The sequence below is a fragment of the Rhinolophus hipposideros genome (genome assembly GCF_964194185.1).
Source record: "Rhinolophus hipposideros genome assembly, chromosome: 3".
In the NCBI taxonomy this organism is placed as follows: domain Eukaryota; kingdom Metazoa; phylum Chordata; class Mammalia; order Chiroptera; family Rhinolophidae; genus Rhinolophus; species Rhinolophus hipposideros.
In genome coordinates, this window is record NC_138049.1 from 66,271,929 (window position 1) to 66,289,977 (window position 18,049).

General features: G+C 39.9%; 1 protein-coding gene and 2 pseudogenes across 3 annotated transcripts in view; 2 read left to right on the top strand and 1 right to left on the bottom strand.

The window, feature by feature from the left end:
• Positions 1–14,086, top strand: part of CEP162 (centrosomal protein 162) — a 75,330-nt gene extending 61,244 nt beyond the window's left edge. The window contains exons 26-27 of the mRNA XM_081045187.1: positions 677–811; positions 12,508–14,086. Of these exons, the coding sequence (XP_080901313.1) occupies positions 677–811; positions 12,508–12,717 (345 nt within the window). The 3' untranslated portion in view covers positions 12,718–14,086. The remainder of the gene's footprint in view (positions 1–676; positions 812–12,507) is intronic.
• On the top strand, positions 2,704–4,057 carry LOC308490870 (hsc70-interacting protein-like; annotated as a pseudogene). Its single transcript has 2 exons — positions 2,704–2,736; positions 2,969–4,057. The product of its transcript is annotated as a hsc70-interacting protein-like (transcript).
• Positions 14,087–15,789: 1,703 nt separating the features above from the next.
• Positions 15,790–16,393, bottom strand: LOC308494312 (SERTA domain-containing protein 3-like; annotated as a pseudogene). Its single transcript has one exon. The product of its transcript is annotated as an SERTA domain-containing protein 3-like (transcript).
• Positions 16,394–18,049: the final 1,656 nt, after the last annotated feature.

Genomic DNA, 18,049 nt, shown 5'->3' on the forward strand with positions numbered 1-18,049 from the left:
TTATATGGTACAAGGAAGGTACAATTGTTTCATCAAGCCCAATATAAAGATCCCTCACATCCCCTCCATTTAACTCCCTGGTGATATAAAAATATTACCATGTTCTCTGTGGGCCCTGGTATGAAAAAGGAGGGACTGCACTAGATGCAACCTCAGTGAAGACAACGCCTGTGTCTCTCACCTCTGCAACCTCAGGAGCTGTGTCAGCAGCAAGCACAGGAAGAGTTCATGACTTCACTGCGTCTATTTTATATGCGTACATTTGTGTAATAAATTATAATGTGATAAGAGCCAGAAGATTACAAATAGAATTATAGGGAACTGACAAAATGTATTTTGAGTCCTAAAAATAATCACCCCATTAGTTTGTAGCAAAGCTGAATACACCAAAGAAAAGTGCACAGCTTAATTTTGAGGGCCATAAACCAGCCTGACATATACGGGAGGGAGGAGTTGATCCAATTATCTGAAATCCTTTGGAATGTGAGGTCAGTTCAGAACTAAAATGAGCCTTTACTTCCTGAACCTAGGGCATGAAAGCTATTAATTATTCTAAAAACTCAAGATATACTTGTTAGCAAGAGCCTCTTATCTAAAGAAGATGCGTTAAACGTTCTTCTTAAATGAATTAATTCCTTGTTATCATAGTTTCTCATACTTTATACCTCAATTTTAGATTACAAAACTCTTAGAAGAATTGAGAGAGGCCAAAGAAAACCATACACCAGAGATGAAACATTTCATGGGCTTAGAAAAGAAAATTAAACAGATGGAAATGAGACATAAACAAAGAGAGCAGGAACTTCAACAGGTAAGGTGGTAAATCACATGTAACATTTGTATTGTTCTTCACATTTTAAGTACTTCCAGATTGCTACAATTTTGTCATCCCTAGTAAAACTTACTTCTTAAATATTCATATGAAATAAATTTACATTAAAACGTGATCATTTAAATTATGTGCCTAGCACTTGTACTAGTAGTATGATTACTATATTTAATTACAACAGAGAAATTAATAGAAATTTAAAATGGCAGAAGGGCATGATGTGTTTTAGGCATTAGCCTTGGTGCTGATGTTTAACTGCTTGAAAATTGTATTAGTTGGCTTGGATTGGCACAACAAAATATCATAAACTTGGTGTTCTTAAAAACAGAAAATTTTCTCACAGTTCTGACGACTAGGTTTCCAAGATCAAGGTTCCAGTTGATTCATTTTCTTGTGAGAGCTCTCTTCCTGGCTTGTAGATGGCCTTACGTGGGTATGTGCACTGTGAGGTAGGGGAGGGGAAGTAGAGTGACAGAGAGATCTCAGATGCCTCTTCTTATAAGGACACTAATCTTACCATAATCTAATCATGTTTGGGGGTCCACCCTTGGTACTCATTTACCTTAATTAGTTCCTTACTCCAAATACATCCACACTACAATTAGGGCTTCAACATCTGATGAGGGGGCATATAAGCATTCAGTCTAAAACAATGTAAATTTATATATTCTTTGAAAACAAAAAATACTACATACAAGCGAAGCTTTATGGTAGACTTCAATTCCACAAAGAAACCCTACCTCAATTTAATCATATCAAGATTCCAGCTTTTAATCATTATAGGAACTACAATATGAAATGGAGAACAAAGAGATTAATGAAATTTTTTTCATTTTTACTTATTGACCTTTATTTGTGGACTTCTCTTAAAAACACATTGTATATTGAGATACCATCATCCATAGAATTAAGACATCACAATGTATCACTGTTTCACCAGAGCCTACCTTTATATGTCATTTTATAATAACTATTTTAGAAAATGCTTGTAAATTGTTGATAAATATGCTTAATATTCACTTCCTTACTTGTTATAAGCACATACTATATTATGCCTTATGACAAATGATTTGTGGTGTTGTTATAAATAAGTGTGATTAATAAGATGTGTGTGTGTGTATATAAATAATGTATATACTATTTCAATTTGGCTGTTTTATTTGCCCAAGCAAAAGTGTAGGACTTTTAGGGCATCCTTGATTTATAGAGAAGGTGATGGATTTCACTTTCATATACAGCATGGTAAAATGCTAAATTAGGATGTCATCAAGATGGTGACATAGGTCATTTCAACTTCAGTTCCTTTTACAAGAAGACCAACTAGCAACCATCCATAAACAAGACAATTGTAAAAAATCTCAGAACACAGAGGTGAGGCTAAAGTCCCCATTTGGACCACAGAGACCAAGAAGGAATGCATTAAGAACAGTAACTTGCCCACCATTTTAGGTTGCTTAACCAGAGTCACACTCAGGTCTCACATCATGGGGATTTTAGGGTGAATCTGTTAGGGCTCAACCACTGAAGATCAAATCATGACAGAAAAAGGGTGGTGGGGCTTGCAGCAACCAGCTCTGAGATCTTGGAAAACTGAGTTTTTCCTTGAACAAGTGTCCAAGTAGAGATACCAACCAGGACTTATGTCCATCTGTAGAATCAAGCTATGAGGTCAGGACTTCACCCAAAAAAGAGACCCCCTATAGTGAGCCCTACCTGGCAAGGATGCTACCTGCTGACCTGTACAAAACCCCGAGCTTAGCTGACTGACAAAGAACTGTCTCTGCCAAAGTAAAACTGAAGAAGAGACCATTTACCAATGCACAGATACCAACACACACACACAAAAATCAAGGATCATGAAAAATCAGGTCGACATGACACCACCAACAGAAACTAATAAGGCTTTAGTAACTGACCCTAAAGAAATAGAGATCTGTGAACTCTCAGACAAAAATTCAGAATAATCCTCTTAAAGAAATTCAGTGAACTACAGAACGCACAGAAAGGTAAACTAACAAAATAGGAAAAAAATGCATTAGCAAAACAAGAAGCTCAACAAAGAAATAGAAATCATCAAAACAAATTCTAGTTCCACATGTTCATGCCAAGCTAGTGTCCAGGCCTGGATTCGGGCCATAGCCTCAGCCATGCCCGCCGCCTCCCGACCATGAAGCCTTCGTGAAAATGTGTAAGCAAGATCTGAGTGTTCTGCACATCAAGGAAATGTGTTTCCTGAGGGAGTGAGTGGAGAGCAGTGGGTGGAGGGGGTAAAAAAGTAGCTGCTACTCGTAAAACTAAATCAGAAGAAAATATCAAGAAAAAGCAGATAGTAAGAAGGAAGGCGGAGGAAAACTAAGACAGATGAACCATCAAGTGAGGAAAGTGATGTAGAAATTGACAGTAAAGGTGTGATTGAACCAGACATTGATGCCCCTCAAGAAATAGGAGATGAAAATATATATAACCGAGGAGATGATGGATCAGGCAAATGATAAAAAAGTGGCTGCCACTGATGCCCTAAATGATGGTGACCTATAGAGAGCCATTGACTTGTTCACAGATGCCATCAAACTGAATCCTCGTTTGGCCATCCTGCATGCCAAGAGAGCCAGAGTCTTCATCAAATTACAGAAGCCAAATGCTCCTATCGAGACTGTGACAGAGCTATTGAAATAAATCCTGATTCAGCTCAGCCCTGCAGGTGGCGAGGGAAAGCACACAGACTTCTGGGTCATTGGGAAGAAGCAGCCCACGATCTTGCCCTTGCATGTCAATTGGATTATGATGAAGACGCCAGTGCGGTGCTGAAGTTCAGCCAACGGCCCAGAAAAATTGCAGAACATCGGAGAAAGTATGAGCGGAAACGTGAAGAGCAAGAGATCAAAGAAAGAAGGGAAAGGGTTAAGAAGGCTCGGGAAGAACATGAGAGAGCCCAGAGGGAGGAAGAAGCCAGACGACAATCAGGAGCTCAGTATGGCTTTCCTGGGGGAATGTCTGCTAATTTTCCTGGAGGAATGCCTGGAATGGGATGGGGCATGCCTGGAATGGCAGGAATGCCTGGGTTCAATGAAATTCTTAGTGATCCAGAGGTTCTTGCAGCCATGCAGGATCCAGAAGTTATGGTGGCCTTCCAGGATGTGGCCCAGAACCCCGTCAAAATATCAGAGCAAACCAAAGGTAATGAATCTCATCAGTAAATTGTCCGCCAAATTTGGAGGTCAAGCATAATGCCCTTCTGACAAATAAAGCCCTTGCTGAAGGAAAAGCAATGTAGATCACCCAGTGGGTGTCACAGTAATACAAACCAGTGTACCTCTGACCCTCTCATAAAGAAAGCTGGGGTGCTTTGAAGAGAATCCTTACCACTCTGCCCCAAATGCAGCTGTAACGTTTTACAGTGGTTTGCCACAGGGTATTTGTTCAGATAATGTTTTCCTACTAGGAATTACAAACTTTAAACACTTTTAAACCTTAAAAATATTTAAAAACAAAAGGGCGTGCAAAACCCTACATTTTACTTTACTAAACAAAAAAAAAAAAAAAAAAAAAAAATCCGCACCTGAAGAATACAAGGACAGAACTGAAGAATTCAATAGAGAGGTTTAACAGGAGTCTGGACCTAGCAGGAGAATGAATCAGTGAGCTAGAAAATAGGTCATTTGAAATTATCTAACCAGAGGAGAAAAAAGAATGAAAAAGTGAAGAAATTCTACCGAACTTACGGGACAGCATCAGAAGAAACAGTATCTCCATTATGGAAATCCCAGAAGAAAAAGAAAAATGGAAAGTATATTTAAAGCAATGGCTGAAACTTTCAAAACCTGGGGACATCCTGGGGACATCCAGATTCATGAGACCCAAAGGACCCGAAATAGAACCCAAAAAGGGCTACATCAAGACACTGTGATTAATTCATCAGAAGTCAAAGATAGGTTCCATTTCAAGGTTTCAACATAGGAAATTTCTGAAATCACCTCCTCCCATGGACACACCAAATCAAATCTACAGCCACATATGGAACAATTTCCTCTGGGGGAAATAAAACTAGCTGAACAACTCCTACACATCAGGTAAACAAGGAAAAACCCACATCGAAGTGGGTAAGAGAGGCTGAAACACAGTCTTACCATAATTCCCCACCTCTGGTGCACTGGACCCACAATCAATAGGGAGCTCAAATCCCCGAGCTTTTCCCTGAGCAGAGTTTAAATCCCACATTGGGTACTTTAACTTTTAAGACCTGCAGCTGAGAGATTAGCACCCCCAAAACATGTAGCTTTGAAAAGCAATGGGGCTGGTATCCACAAGACCCTCAAGGCTACAGTGAACTGAGAAAGAGTTCTTAAAAGGCTAGTTTATACACCTACCCCAGGGTTCAGTGCAGAGACCACTGACTAGAAAGTGCCCACATTTTCTGTGAAAGAGGCTTATTTGCTTATCTTAAAGCATTCGCCTGAGGGGCAGGCATTTAATATAACACACATCTAGGGGCCTACTGAAAATTTCTCTGGGGATGGAGGATAGCAGGAACCATCTTTGCACTCTCCCTCTTACCTTCACTACAGCTTGCCAGTATCTCTCAGAAAGGAGCTTGTACCCTCATTTGGCACCTCAATTTTTGTGCCTGACACCCAAGAGACACCTATACATCACTTGGCTTTGGTGGCCAGTGGGGCTTACGTTTGAAGTCCCACAGGACAATATATATTTGCATGCTTTAAAATCTGCTACCTGAGGGTCTGGCTTCCAGTAAACCTAAATCTAGGTTCTGACTGAGATCCTCTCCTTTGAGACTCAGACAGGTCTTGCTTGACAAACCCCCAGAGCCACTAAAAATAAAATAGGCTGCTCAGACTATTACAAAGTTTAAGATAGAACCAAGAACTAGAGAAGATAGGACTGGGTTCATCTACTACACAACACTTTCTTTCAAGACTGAGAGAGGTGGCTGTTTTATCTAATGCATAGAAATTAACACAGAGAGTCAAGAAAAATGAAGAAACAATGAAATACATTCCAAAAGAAAAAACAAGATGAAACCTCCGGAAAAGATCTTCATGAAATAGAGTCTTAAGGGGCTTACACATGGACTCACTGGCTCACAAATTCACTCACTGTGGTCTCCAGCACAGACAGAGCAACTCAAAAAATGTTGGACATATAGCCAGGAACTGAATTGACTAGCTTCAGGACAAGGACTGGAGGGGGAGGGGCTAGGGCAGCTCTATCTGGGGACAGAAGTTCTGGCAAACACTATTGCTCCTTTGTTGAGCCCCATCGCACCCAGCTGGCAGGCTTAAGTGGGCACTAAATTTAACTCTCCATCAACCTGGCTAACACTGTTCACCCACCCTAGTGATTCCCTGAGGCCCCACCCTACCCAATTGTTGCACCCAGCCCGAGACACTTCCAGCAGCTTTTCCACTCAAGCAACCTGCATCAGCTCATGCTTGAAGTCTTTTCTAAAATCTCTCATACATCCACAAATGCTAAACAAGCAGCAGCTGGCTGCAGCATACCCTATACCTCTTGCTGAGCAGTCCCAAGCCCAGCACAAGCATCAACCAGCCTCAGCTTGCATTCTAACTCCCATCAGGTGATCCCAAGCCTGGCATAAGCTGTGGCCAGTGTTGGCTTGGAACACACTTTCAACTAAGTAGCTACAAGCCCAGCACAATTGGTGGCTGGCCTCAGCTCACATCGTGGTGCCCACTAAAGGGTTCCAAGCATGGCACTAGGGGCAACTGGCTTTGATTCACAGCATAGCCTCTCCCAAGCGCCTCTAAGACTAAAACAGCACAGATCACTTTGTAGCTCCTACCAGGTGGCCTCAAGCTGGGCACAAATGGCAGCTGATCTTGGCCTACATACACCACAGTCTCTCCTAAGAGGCTCCAGAATGAACTGGAGACATACCTTGTTTCCCCCAAAATAAGACCTAGCCGGAGCATCAGCTCTAATGCGTTTTTTAGAGCAAATATTAATATATATAAGACCCAGTATTATATATGTTATATTACAATTATATTACACATTATAATATATTATAAATATATATTATATATAGGGTGTTGTATATAATATATATTATATTAATTATGTTATATTATTATATTATACCTGGTCTTATATTACAGTGGTACCTCGGTTTTCAAACATAATCCATTCTAGAAGACAGTTCAAGTTCTGAAACGTTCGAAAACCAAGGCATGGTTTCCCCATGGAAAGCAATGCAAAATGGATTAATCCATTCCAGACCTTTAAAACCAACCCCTAAAACTGCAAATTTAGCATGCATTTTACTATCTAATGACACCATACATCCATAAAATTTACGGTGCTCGTAAACTGAAATGTTCATCAACGGAAACATTAAAAAACTGAGGTACCACTGTATATTTCAATAAGACCAGGTCCTATATTAATTTTTGCTCCAAAAGATACATTCGGGCTGATGGTCCAGTTAGGTCTTATTTTCGGGAAACATGGTAGATGTACCCAACACATAGAAACAAACACAGGGAGTCAGCCATAATGAGGAGATAAAGAAACATGTCCCAAAAGAAAGAAAGCTCCAAAAAAAGAACTAAATGAAATGGAGACAAGCAATCTACTAGACAAAGAGTTCAAAACACTGGTTATACCAATGCTCAATGAACTTAAGGGAAGAATAGATGAACTTAGTGAGAACCTCAACAGAGTAATACAACCATAAAAAAGAACCAGTCAGAAATGAAAAATACTGTTAACTGAAATGAAGAATAGAGGGAATCAATAGCAGATTAGATGAAGCAGAAGACTGAATGAATCAGCAATGTGGAAGACAAGCTGGCAGAAAACATTCAATCAGAAAAGCAAAAAGGAAAAAGAATTTTTAAAAAGTTTAAGGGGCCTTTGGGACAACATTAATCCATACCAACATTCACATCACACTGATACTAGAAGGAGAAGACAGAGAACAAGGGATTGAAAACCTATTTTAAGAAATAATGACTGAAATCTTACCTAACCTTATGAAGGAAATAGTCCAGGAAGCACCAAAAGTCCCAAACAACATGATCCAAAGAGGCCGACAAGATACACCATAATTAAAATGCCAATGGTTAACGATAAAGAAAGAATCCTAAAAGCATGACAAAGTAGTTAGTTATGTACAAGGGAAGTCCCATGAGACTGTCAGCTGGCTTCTCAACAGAAACTTTGCAAGCCAGAAGGAAGTGGCACAAAATATTCAAAAGTGATGAAAAGCAAGGACCTACAAACAAGATGACCCTGCCCATCAAGGTTATTTAGAATTGAACGGTAGATAAGACTTTCCCAGACAAGAAAAAGCTAAAGGAGTTCACTACTAAATCAATATTTCAGGGTATGTTAAAAGGACTTCTTTAAATAGAAAAGATTAAAAATATGAGTTAGGAAATAAAAGAAAAACATTCTCACTAACAAAGAGGCAAACAGTAAAAGCAATGGGTCAACCATCTATATAAAACAGTACAAAGGTCAAAAGGCAAATGTAGGAAGATCATGTGTAGTTACAATAAATTATAGGATACAAACAAACACACACAAGTAAAAAATAATGACAAAAACATAAATGTGGACAGGGAATTTAGAATGTGTTTGAACTTAAGCCACCATCCACTTAAAATAGACTGCTGTAAAAATAGCTTGGTAATATATGAAGCACATGGCAACCACAAACCAAGATTGTACAAGAGGTATACAAGAAATAGAATGGATCCAAGCACACTATAGAAATGTCATGAACATAGAAGAAAACAAGGGAAACAGAGAAGAACTATAAAAACAATTAGAAAACAATTAATAAAATGGCAATAACTACATACCTATCAATAATTACTTTAAATGTAAATGGACTAAATGCTCCAAACAAAAGACTTACAGTGACTGGATTTAAAAACAAACAAACAAACAAACATACATATGCTGCCTACAGGATACCCGACTTCAGATCAAAAGACATACAGAAAGTAATGGAAAAATATTTCAGGCAAATGGAAATGAAAAAAAGAGCTGCAATAGCAATATTATGTCAGACAAAATAAAAATAGACTCTAAAACAAAGATTGTAACAAGAGACAGAGGAGGGCAGTTCATAATAATAAAGGGACCAGTCCAACAAGAAGATAGAACTCATTTCTAGTGCTGTAATGTAGTAACATGGGTTGTATATTAAACTGTCTCGATTGCATTTCAAGTGCTGTTCTTAAAAGGAACAGCATTCTGAGGATGTTTGGATTCATACCAAGGTATTAGAAATGTCTGATGCAGAGCAGAACTAAATGAAATAGAGAACAAAAAGACAATAGAAAAAATTAATGTGACAAAGAGCTGGTTCTTTGAAAAGATTAACAAAATTGACAAACCCTTGGCTAGACTAACTAAGATAAAAAGAGAGAAGACTAATTAACAAAATCAGAAATGAAAAAGGGGAAGTTATCACGGACACCACAGAAATACAAAGGATTATCCAAGAATACTATGAAGGACTATATGCCACCAAATTCAATAACTTAGAAGAAATGGACAAGTTCTTAGAAACATATAGCCTTCCAAAGCTGAATCATGAAGAACTGGGAAATCTAAACAGGCCGATCACCAGTAACGAAATTGAATCAGTCATCAAAAACCTTCCCAAAATCAAAAGTCCTGGACCAGATGGCTTCACCAGTGAATTCTACCAAACCTTCAAAGAGGATCTAATACCAATCCTGCTCAAACTCTTCCAAAAAATTGAAGAGTCAGTACTCCCTAACTCATTTTATGAGGCCAACCTTATCCTGATACAAAAACCAGGTAAGGACAACACAAAAAAAGAAAACTACAGACCAATATCTCTGATGAATACAGATGCTAAAATCCTAAACAAAATTCTAGCAAATCGAATACAACAATGCGTTAAAAAGATTATTCATCACGACCAAGTGGGGTTCATCCCCGGGGCACAAGGATGGTTCAACATTCGCAAATCCATCAATGTGATACATCACATAAACAAAATAAATGACAAAATTATATGATTCTATCAATTGATGCAGAAAAAGCATTTGATAAGATACAACATCCATTTATGATTAAAACACTTACTAAAATTGGTATAGAAGGAAAATACCTCAACATAATAAAGGCCATATACGACAAGCCCTCAGCTAATCTCCTAATTAATGGTGAAAAGCTGAAGCCCTTTGCTCTACGTTCAGGAACATGACAAGGTTGTCCCCTATCACCTCTGCTTTTCAACATAGTGTTGGAAGTCCTCGCCAGAGCTATCAGGCAAGAGAAAGAAATAAAAGGCATCCAAATTGGGAATGAAGAAGTTAAATTGTCACTCTTTGCAGATGACATGATGCTATATATAGAAAACCCTAAAGACTCCACCAAAAAGCTATTAGAAACAATCAATGAATACAGTAAAGTTGCTGGCTACAAAATCAACGTACAAAAGTCCATTGCTTTCCTATATACCAACAATGAAATCTCAGAAAAAGAGATAGAAAAAAAACAATTCCTTTTGCAATTGCAGCAAAAAGAATAAAATGCCTAGGAATAAACTTAACCAAGGATGTGAAGGATTTATATGCTGAAAACTATAAGACATTTTTGAAAGAAATTGAAGAAGACACAAAGAAATGGAAAGACATTCCGTGCTCATGGATTGGAAGAATCAACATAGTTAAAATGCCATATTACCCAAAGCCATGTACAGATTTAGTGCAATCCCCATCAAAATCCCAATGGCATTTTTTAAAGAAATAGAACAAAAAATCATCAGATTTGTTTGGAACCACAAAAGATCCCGAATAGCCAAAGCAATATTAAAAAAAAAAAAAAAAAAGAACAATACTGGAGGTATCACACTCCCTGATTTTTGCTTGTACTACAGGGCTACAATAATCAAAACAGCTTGGTATTGGCGGAAAAAGACACATAGACCAATGGAATAGAATTGAGAACCTAGAAATAAAACCACATAAATAAGGACAGATAATTTTTGACAAAGAAGCTAAAAACATACAATGGAGGAAAGACAGCCTCTTCAATAAATGGTGCTGGCAGAATTGGATAGCTACGTGCAAAAGAATGAAACTGGACTGCTATCTGTCACCATGTACCAAAATTAATTCGAAATAGATCAAAGACTTAAGCATAAGACCTGACACAATAAACTGCATTGAAGAAAACATAGGTACTAAACTTATGGACCTTGGGTTCAAAGAGCATTTTATGAATTTGACTCCAAAGGCAATGGAAGTAAAAACTAAAATAAACGAATGGGATTATATGAAACTGAAAAGCTTCTGCACAGCAAAAGAAACTATTGACAAAATAATGAGGCAACCAACTGAATGGGAGAAGATTTTCGCAAACAGTGCCTCTGATAAGGGGCTAATATCCAATATATACAAGGAACTCATGAAACTCAACAACAAAAAAAACAAACAACCCAATTGAAAAATGGACAGAGGACCTGAAGAGACATTTCTCCAAAGAGGATATACAAATGGCAAATAGACATATGAAAAAATGCTCAACATCGCTAATCATCAGAGAAATGCAAATGAAAACCACAATGAGATATCACCTCACCCCAGTCAGAATGGCTTTCATCAACAAGACAAATAGTAACAAGTGTTGGAGAGGCTGTGGAGAAAAAGGAACTCTCATACACTGTTGGTGGGAATGCAGACTGGTGCAGCCGCTATGGAAGGCAGTGTGGAGGTTCCTCAAGAAATTACGAATAGAATTACCATATGACCCAGCAATCGCTCTCCTGGGTATCTACCCAAAAAATCTGAAAACATCCATAAAGACACGTGTGCTCCAATGTTCACTGCAGCTTTGTTTACGGTGGCCAGACATGGAAACAACCAAAATGTCCTTCGATAGATGAATGGATAAAGAAGTCGTGGTACATATACACAATGGAATACTATTCGGCGTTAAGGAAAGATGATATAGGAACATTTGTGACAACATGGATGGATCTTGAGAGTATAATGCTAAGCGAAATAAGTCAGACAGAAAAAGCAGAGAACCCTATGATTTCATTGATATGTGGTATATAAACCAAAAACAACAAAAGAACAAGACAAACAAATGAGAAACAAAAACTCACAGACACAGACAATAGTTTAGTGGTTACCAGAGGGTAAGGGGTTGGGGGGTGGGTGATGAGGGTAAGGGGGATCAAATATATGGTGATGGAAGGAGAACTGACTCTGGGTGGTGAACACACAATGGGATTTATAGATGATGTAATACACCTGAAATCTATGTAAATTTACTAACAATTGTCACCCCAATAAATTTAATTAAAAAAAAGAAAAAGAAAGTCTGATGCTTTAAATGGTACTCTTACTATTCACAGCTTTAAAAATATATATATAAAATAAATAAAGACTGTAAAACTCCCTAACTCCCTATTAGAATTAGATACCAATTTTGCCACTTTTTACCCTCTTCACCAGCAGGCATGTTCATTGACACAATGGAGATGGTTAGGTAGGGTTCCACCTTCCCCTCTCTCCCTGCTGACATATATAGGCCACTGGTTTACCATAGTCGGCATTGTCCCACTTTAGCTTTTTGAGATTGTTAAATATTCTTCACCCCCACTATGAACTGTAACAATAATAATGCAATTATTATATTTACAGGTAATACAGCAAACACACCAAGTAGTAGAAACGGAGCAAAACAAAGAAATTGAGAAATGGAAAAGACTAGCACAGTTGAAGAATCATGAGCTGGACAAGTTCCGCACGGAATTAGACTCAATACTAGATGTTCTCCGAGAGCTGCACCGGCAGGGGGTGGTTGTACCTGTTGCTTTAGCAAATGAAATGAATGCACCAGAGTCTTACTAGAAACTCATGTTTCATGCGACCTCTGGGAAAGGCCTGAAGGTGGATGATGGCTGGGATTGTGCCACTGTCAGAAGGAGGCTTTTGAAAACAAGTGTTCCAGTATGTTTCCAAAAGCAAACAACACAAAGCAACATTTCAAAATAAATTGCCCTTAGCCAATAAGAAAAGAAAGAAACCAAAAACATTATGGTGTATTTTACTGAATAGCATTAACCAATCACATTTTGAATAACTTATGGACAAGTCCCTTTATGTCAGGTGATTAGAATTAGTGAGACTTATTGTAAAATTCTCACGTATATGCTAGATACGGAAAGAAAAGAGAATTGCGCATAGTCTGCCATTGGTGACTAAGTGTATTCTTCCTCCTTGGTGCCAGAAAAACAGCTCCTCTTACAGAGACACAGAAAGGAATTTGAGCCCGGAGGCTTGGAAAATCACATTGACAGTCACATTGACACCCAAGTAGGAGCTTTCACAATAATTTCAGTGAGAATTTGTACCTTCTGTACAGGTAGACGGTGAACTCTTGTTTCCCAGATTTCTATTCCTACCTCTAGGTGCCTCATTTTTGCACCTGATGTAGGTGCGAAATATATTTCATAAGTAGTAGGGGAATTTGATTTATTCATTGTTTTAATCTTTTATGCTACATGTCTTAAATGCCAGTTTTTTGGCACATAACTAAGATTATAAACAATATAACATTTTTACTTTTTCTTTAAAAAGTAACATGTTCATTAGAAAAAATTAAAAGTGTGCATAAAAGTAGCCTGATTGTTATTTTATTTTACAATTCCCATTTCCAAAAGCAGAGAGTGAGTATATAAGATGCTGGTAATTAAAGCTGTAGCCACTTTGTTTCCAAATGTTCTAGCCTAATGCTATCCAATAGAAGTATAATATAAGCCACATTAATTTTTAATTTTATCGTAGCCACATTTTAAAAGATTAAAAAAAGCAAAGTAAATTAATTTTGGTAATTTAATCTCATACATCCAAAATATAAAAATTGAGCTTTTACATTCCTTTTTTCGTACTAAGTCTCCAAATTCTGATGTATTTTACATTTATAGTACATTTCAATTTGTACTAACCACATTGTAAGTGCTCAATAACCACGTTAATAAATGCAATTCTAGAATAATATAAAGTGAAATACTTTATAAAGGACAGGTGACAGAGCTCAGTGAAATTATGGGTGGCAAATGTGAACTGTAGATATTAAATATAAGAAATGCAGTGTCTTAATGTCCAGCATTTTATGATGTCCTTTTCTTGAGAGGGTAGAAAAAGTACTAGTTAATTATAGTTTGCTATTTTTTTATGTGAAAAATCTTATTTAAGTTATAAAGTATTTTGGTTATTATTTTGAGTGTGCTTTGTGTATTTTTAATCTGCAAGCCTATTAATTTATAGCTACACCCATCCCTCCCTTTGTCCTTTTGACTATTCCTGGGCTGTTCTCTCCAGGCACAAACATGGCAGTGCAAGCATCAGACAATTATTTATAGCAAACATACATTCTGCTTTGATGAGGATTCTGTATTGTTTTGGAATAAGCTGTGCACATGGCAGTTCTTCAATTGTATTTACAGATTAAAGATGCATTAGTACTATCAAAACTATCAATTACAACTGAAAACCTCAGGAACCATACTTCATTCATTAGTCATCGCACTAAGGGTCCAGGATGAGAACACAGACGATAGACACATTTAGACTATCTTGAATAGGAATGTTTTTAGGAAGATTTAAACTCCAGAAAATACCAATCCTCTCCTACCAGTTCCATCCCCTCAGTGTCATATGACACCTGTATCCACAGGCCTTCCTGACAGGAACCTTATCAGAATATATGGTTTGCAGCCAACATCACTGCTTTTGTGCAGAGAGATTTCTGATCAGATCTACTACCAGTAAGCCTATAGCATTCTATAGCTAGTATCTACCTATCAACCCTTGGAAATCCAGGCGTTAGTATTAGGGTCCCATTCCATATTGAAACATCCTAAATTTCTGACTACAGGCCTGTAAGGTGAAAACATTCCTCTTTCCCACCCATACCTACTAAGGACTAATTAGGCACATCCAAGATCTGCAGGCACATGAAATAACAGGTAATCTTACTCAGAGTAAGACACTTTGTAGTTACACAGCTAGTCAGTGGCCATCTTGCTTTGAAGAGCTCATTAGTGAATGGGGAAGAGTGAAGTTCTGAGTATTTTCTAATCCTTCCAAGTTACTGATAATTGTTTTAGTATTTGAACCATTATAGCCTTCCGGTTCAGTTTCGATAGAAGGTCTTTTTTCCCCCAAAAAATACTTTCATTTAAAAAATAATTACAATTAAAAAAAAACACACCACAAAACCCACCTTTCTTTTAAATAATGCCGCATGAAGCAGTTTGGTTTCCACCCTATTGCACATGTTCTGGCCTGGTTATGAATCAGGAGGATGCTGGGACTGTGGTCCTGCCAAGGAGGTGGGGTTCAGCTGGTGGGGAGGAGGCAGCTCCTCCTACCATGGAGCAAAAATTTATTTATTATACTATAAGACCCTGTGTTATCTAACATAAGACCGGGTCTTATATTAATTGTTGCTCTTAAACACACATTAGAGCTGGTGGTACGGCTAGGTCTTATTTTTGGGGAAAGGGTACACACTAGAGGTAGAAGAGGCAGAGCCTGGGTTTCCATAGCAACCAGGCAGCCCATCCCTGTCATCCTTTGACAGGCCCAGCTTATCTTCCTTGAGGCCCCAGTGGTCACAAGGGGAGTAGGAACTGAAGCGCAAAGCAGAAGAAATGTGGCAGTGGGAAATCAGACCCAGAAACAGTCTCATTAAGGCATTTGGAACAGATAAATTAATTCAGGAAGACCCACCTTCACAGAAGTCTGCGGTAACACACGCGCGCGCACACACGAGACAGTTTGGGGAACCCTGAAACGGGAAGAAAGGAGGCCATAGTCACTGCTTAGAGCACCCCCCAAAACGCGCGTGCACGCCCGCGCACACACACAGTTGTATCCAGGGACCCAGCCCACTGACGCTGAGATGTGGAGGAAGCCTCACCAGCACCCACCATCAAAGTTTTCGGATCCCAGAATAATTTCTAGCGGGTATGCATTCCACTTCCAGCACCCTGGGACACAGAAGAGGTGACGAGAAGGCTCCAGTGGGGCCAGTGCAGATTCCTTCCCCACTGCGGATGTGTCCAGGTCCTGAAAAAAGTTACCACACCCGAGTCCCCCAGGTATCGGAGCTCAGAGGTTCTAGGAAGACTGGATCGCCTAGGGCAGCCCTTCGTTCTGGGGATGAGGGGCGCCACTGGATTCTGAGGGGGGCTTGGTCTCATCCCTGGAATTCCTGCTCCCTGAGAACAGAGCTGATGGTGGGCGACAGGGAGACGTTTTCACCCAGGAAAAGGAGCTCAGGCCGCAGGGCAGTTGCTGGAGCTAGACAAAGCGCGGCCTGGAGCTGCTGCAGGGTGTTGTGGATGAGCACATGCCTGTGAGGCTGGGTGCTCGGGGGATCCAGGCTTCGCTGGACTCTGTCTAGGGAGATGCGGAGCAGGGCTTGCTGGTAGCCTCGCAGGCCTGCCGGACCCGACTCCCACTTCTCATCCTCTTCCTCCCCCAAGTCTGAGTGTTTTCTCTTCAAGCCTCCTACCATGATCCCCTCAGCTGGGAGGCTCACAAAGACTACCTGCTGGAACTCAGCCGCTTTGCCACCCTCTGGTGCTGGGCAGGCGCCTTGCCAGCCTCCCTCCGCCTCTCCGTCTGGCCTCTGACTCACCCAGCTCCGCCCCCAAGCCGAGCCGCGAGCTGCGATTGGCTGGAGGGAGTCCTGCCCTCCACAGGGTGAGGATTCTCTATATAGAAGTCTTTAATCAAAAGCTTATACATTTCTTCTCAGCACCACTTGCACCTTGGTGAGGGTAGGTCCTAGCCCTAATTAACCTATTTCCTCCTCTCTAGTTTAAACCATAGTAGCTTCATTTATTTCTCCAGGTTTGCTGAAAGCTTCAATCACAGCCACCTAAATAGTAGGAATAGGAGGAAACATTCTTTCCCACCTACACCTTGTTCTAAGAAAAAGGTTGGAAGGGCAGTATTAATCAGAGAGGAACTCTATTCTGTAGCAGGAAGAAAGACATAGGGCTTCATTACTAGAATAAAATGAGTTGTTAGTAAATTTAAGAACAAGAGAAACGGACTAGACTTTGTGGAGAAGCAGACAAAAACAAAAAAAAAGGCAATTGTACCGGGTTTGCATCCTTGGAGCACAGAAGTGAACACAACAGGAGTCTGGCCCAGTGGAGCTGGTGTCAGTAAGCCTGCTCTGCACTTGAACCCCTCCTCGCCTGCCAATGGGGCCCCACTTTAGGGTACTTATATTACAGTGAAAAGGTTCTAATGCAGAGGACAGATTAGAAGTAGAACTTCACGTGGTCTGTGTAACTCCTTGGAGAAAAGTCTGGAAGGGATTTGGGGGAAGGATTTGTGAGGAAGGCAAAAGAAGTCATGGGAGAAAGAATATTTATAAAAGCGTTAAATTGAGCACTGAGTGAAATGACGCATCTTTGTTTTGCTCCCACCAGCTGCAGGCACTGTAAATAATCACACATATGCATGCCCTTGTCTTAGCTGTTTTGCTCATTATCATGGCCATATGCAAGGAACCCTGATAGAAAGCCAGGTGCTCACTCTCCTGCTTGGGGTTGGAGCCTTCACAGCAGACCAGTCCCTCCCACAGAGGAGGGGTTTAGTAAACAAATCACCTTCTTTTGTCCCTTGACCTCCGTCTATAAAAACAACTCTCTCCTCCCTCCAATCCCCAGAGATCATATCTACTCTCATACTCAGCACAACTACCACTACCAGGATAACAGGATAACATTGGATTTGTATCTCTATCTGTAATTCAGGGTCTCTGGTCTGGCTCCCACTCTCAGCGGGTGGACACAGAGTATGGTGAGGCCAAAAAGGAACACCAGTGGAGCCATAGACAGGGGAGTCATACCACTATAGTCTCGCTGGAGGCTGGGTTGGAGACACAGGAAACAGGTGCCACATGATCTGCAATGTAATCCACTTGCTAGCAGCAATCCGCCGTCTGCTTTTCTGCCAATCAACCAACCAACCAAGCCAGCCACGGCAACTATATCAGTGGCTAATTGGCTAACTGGTTACAGCGGATGGCCATCTACTACCCGAGCCAACACCTTTCCACGTGAGGCTGAGAGCCTGGAAACTGCTCTCTGGGACTCTGTCCCCACACTTCACCCCCCTCCCAGGGTCTCACCTCACAATCTACGTGACAAGCATC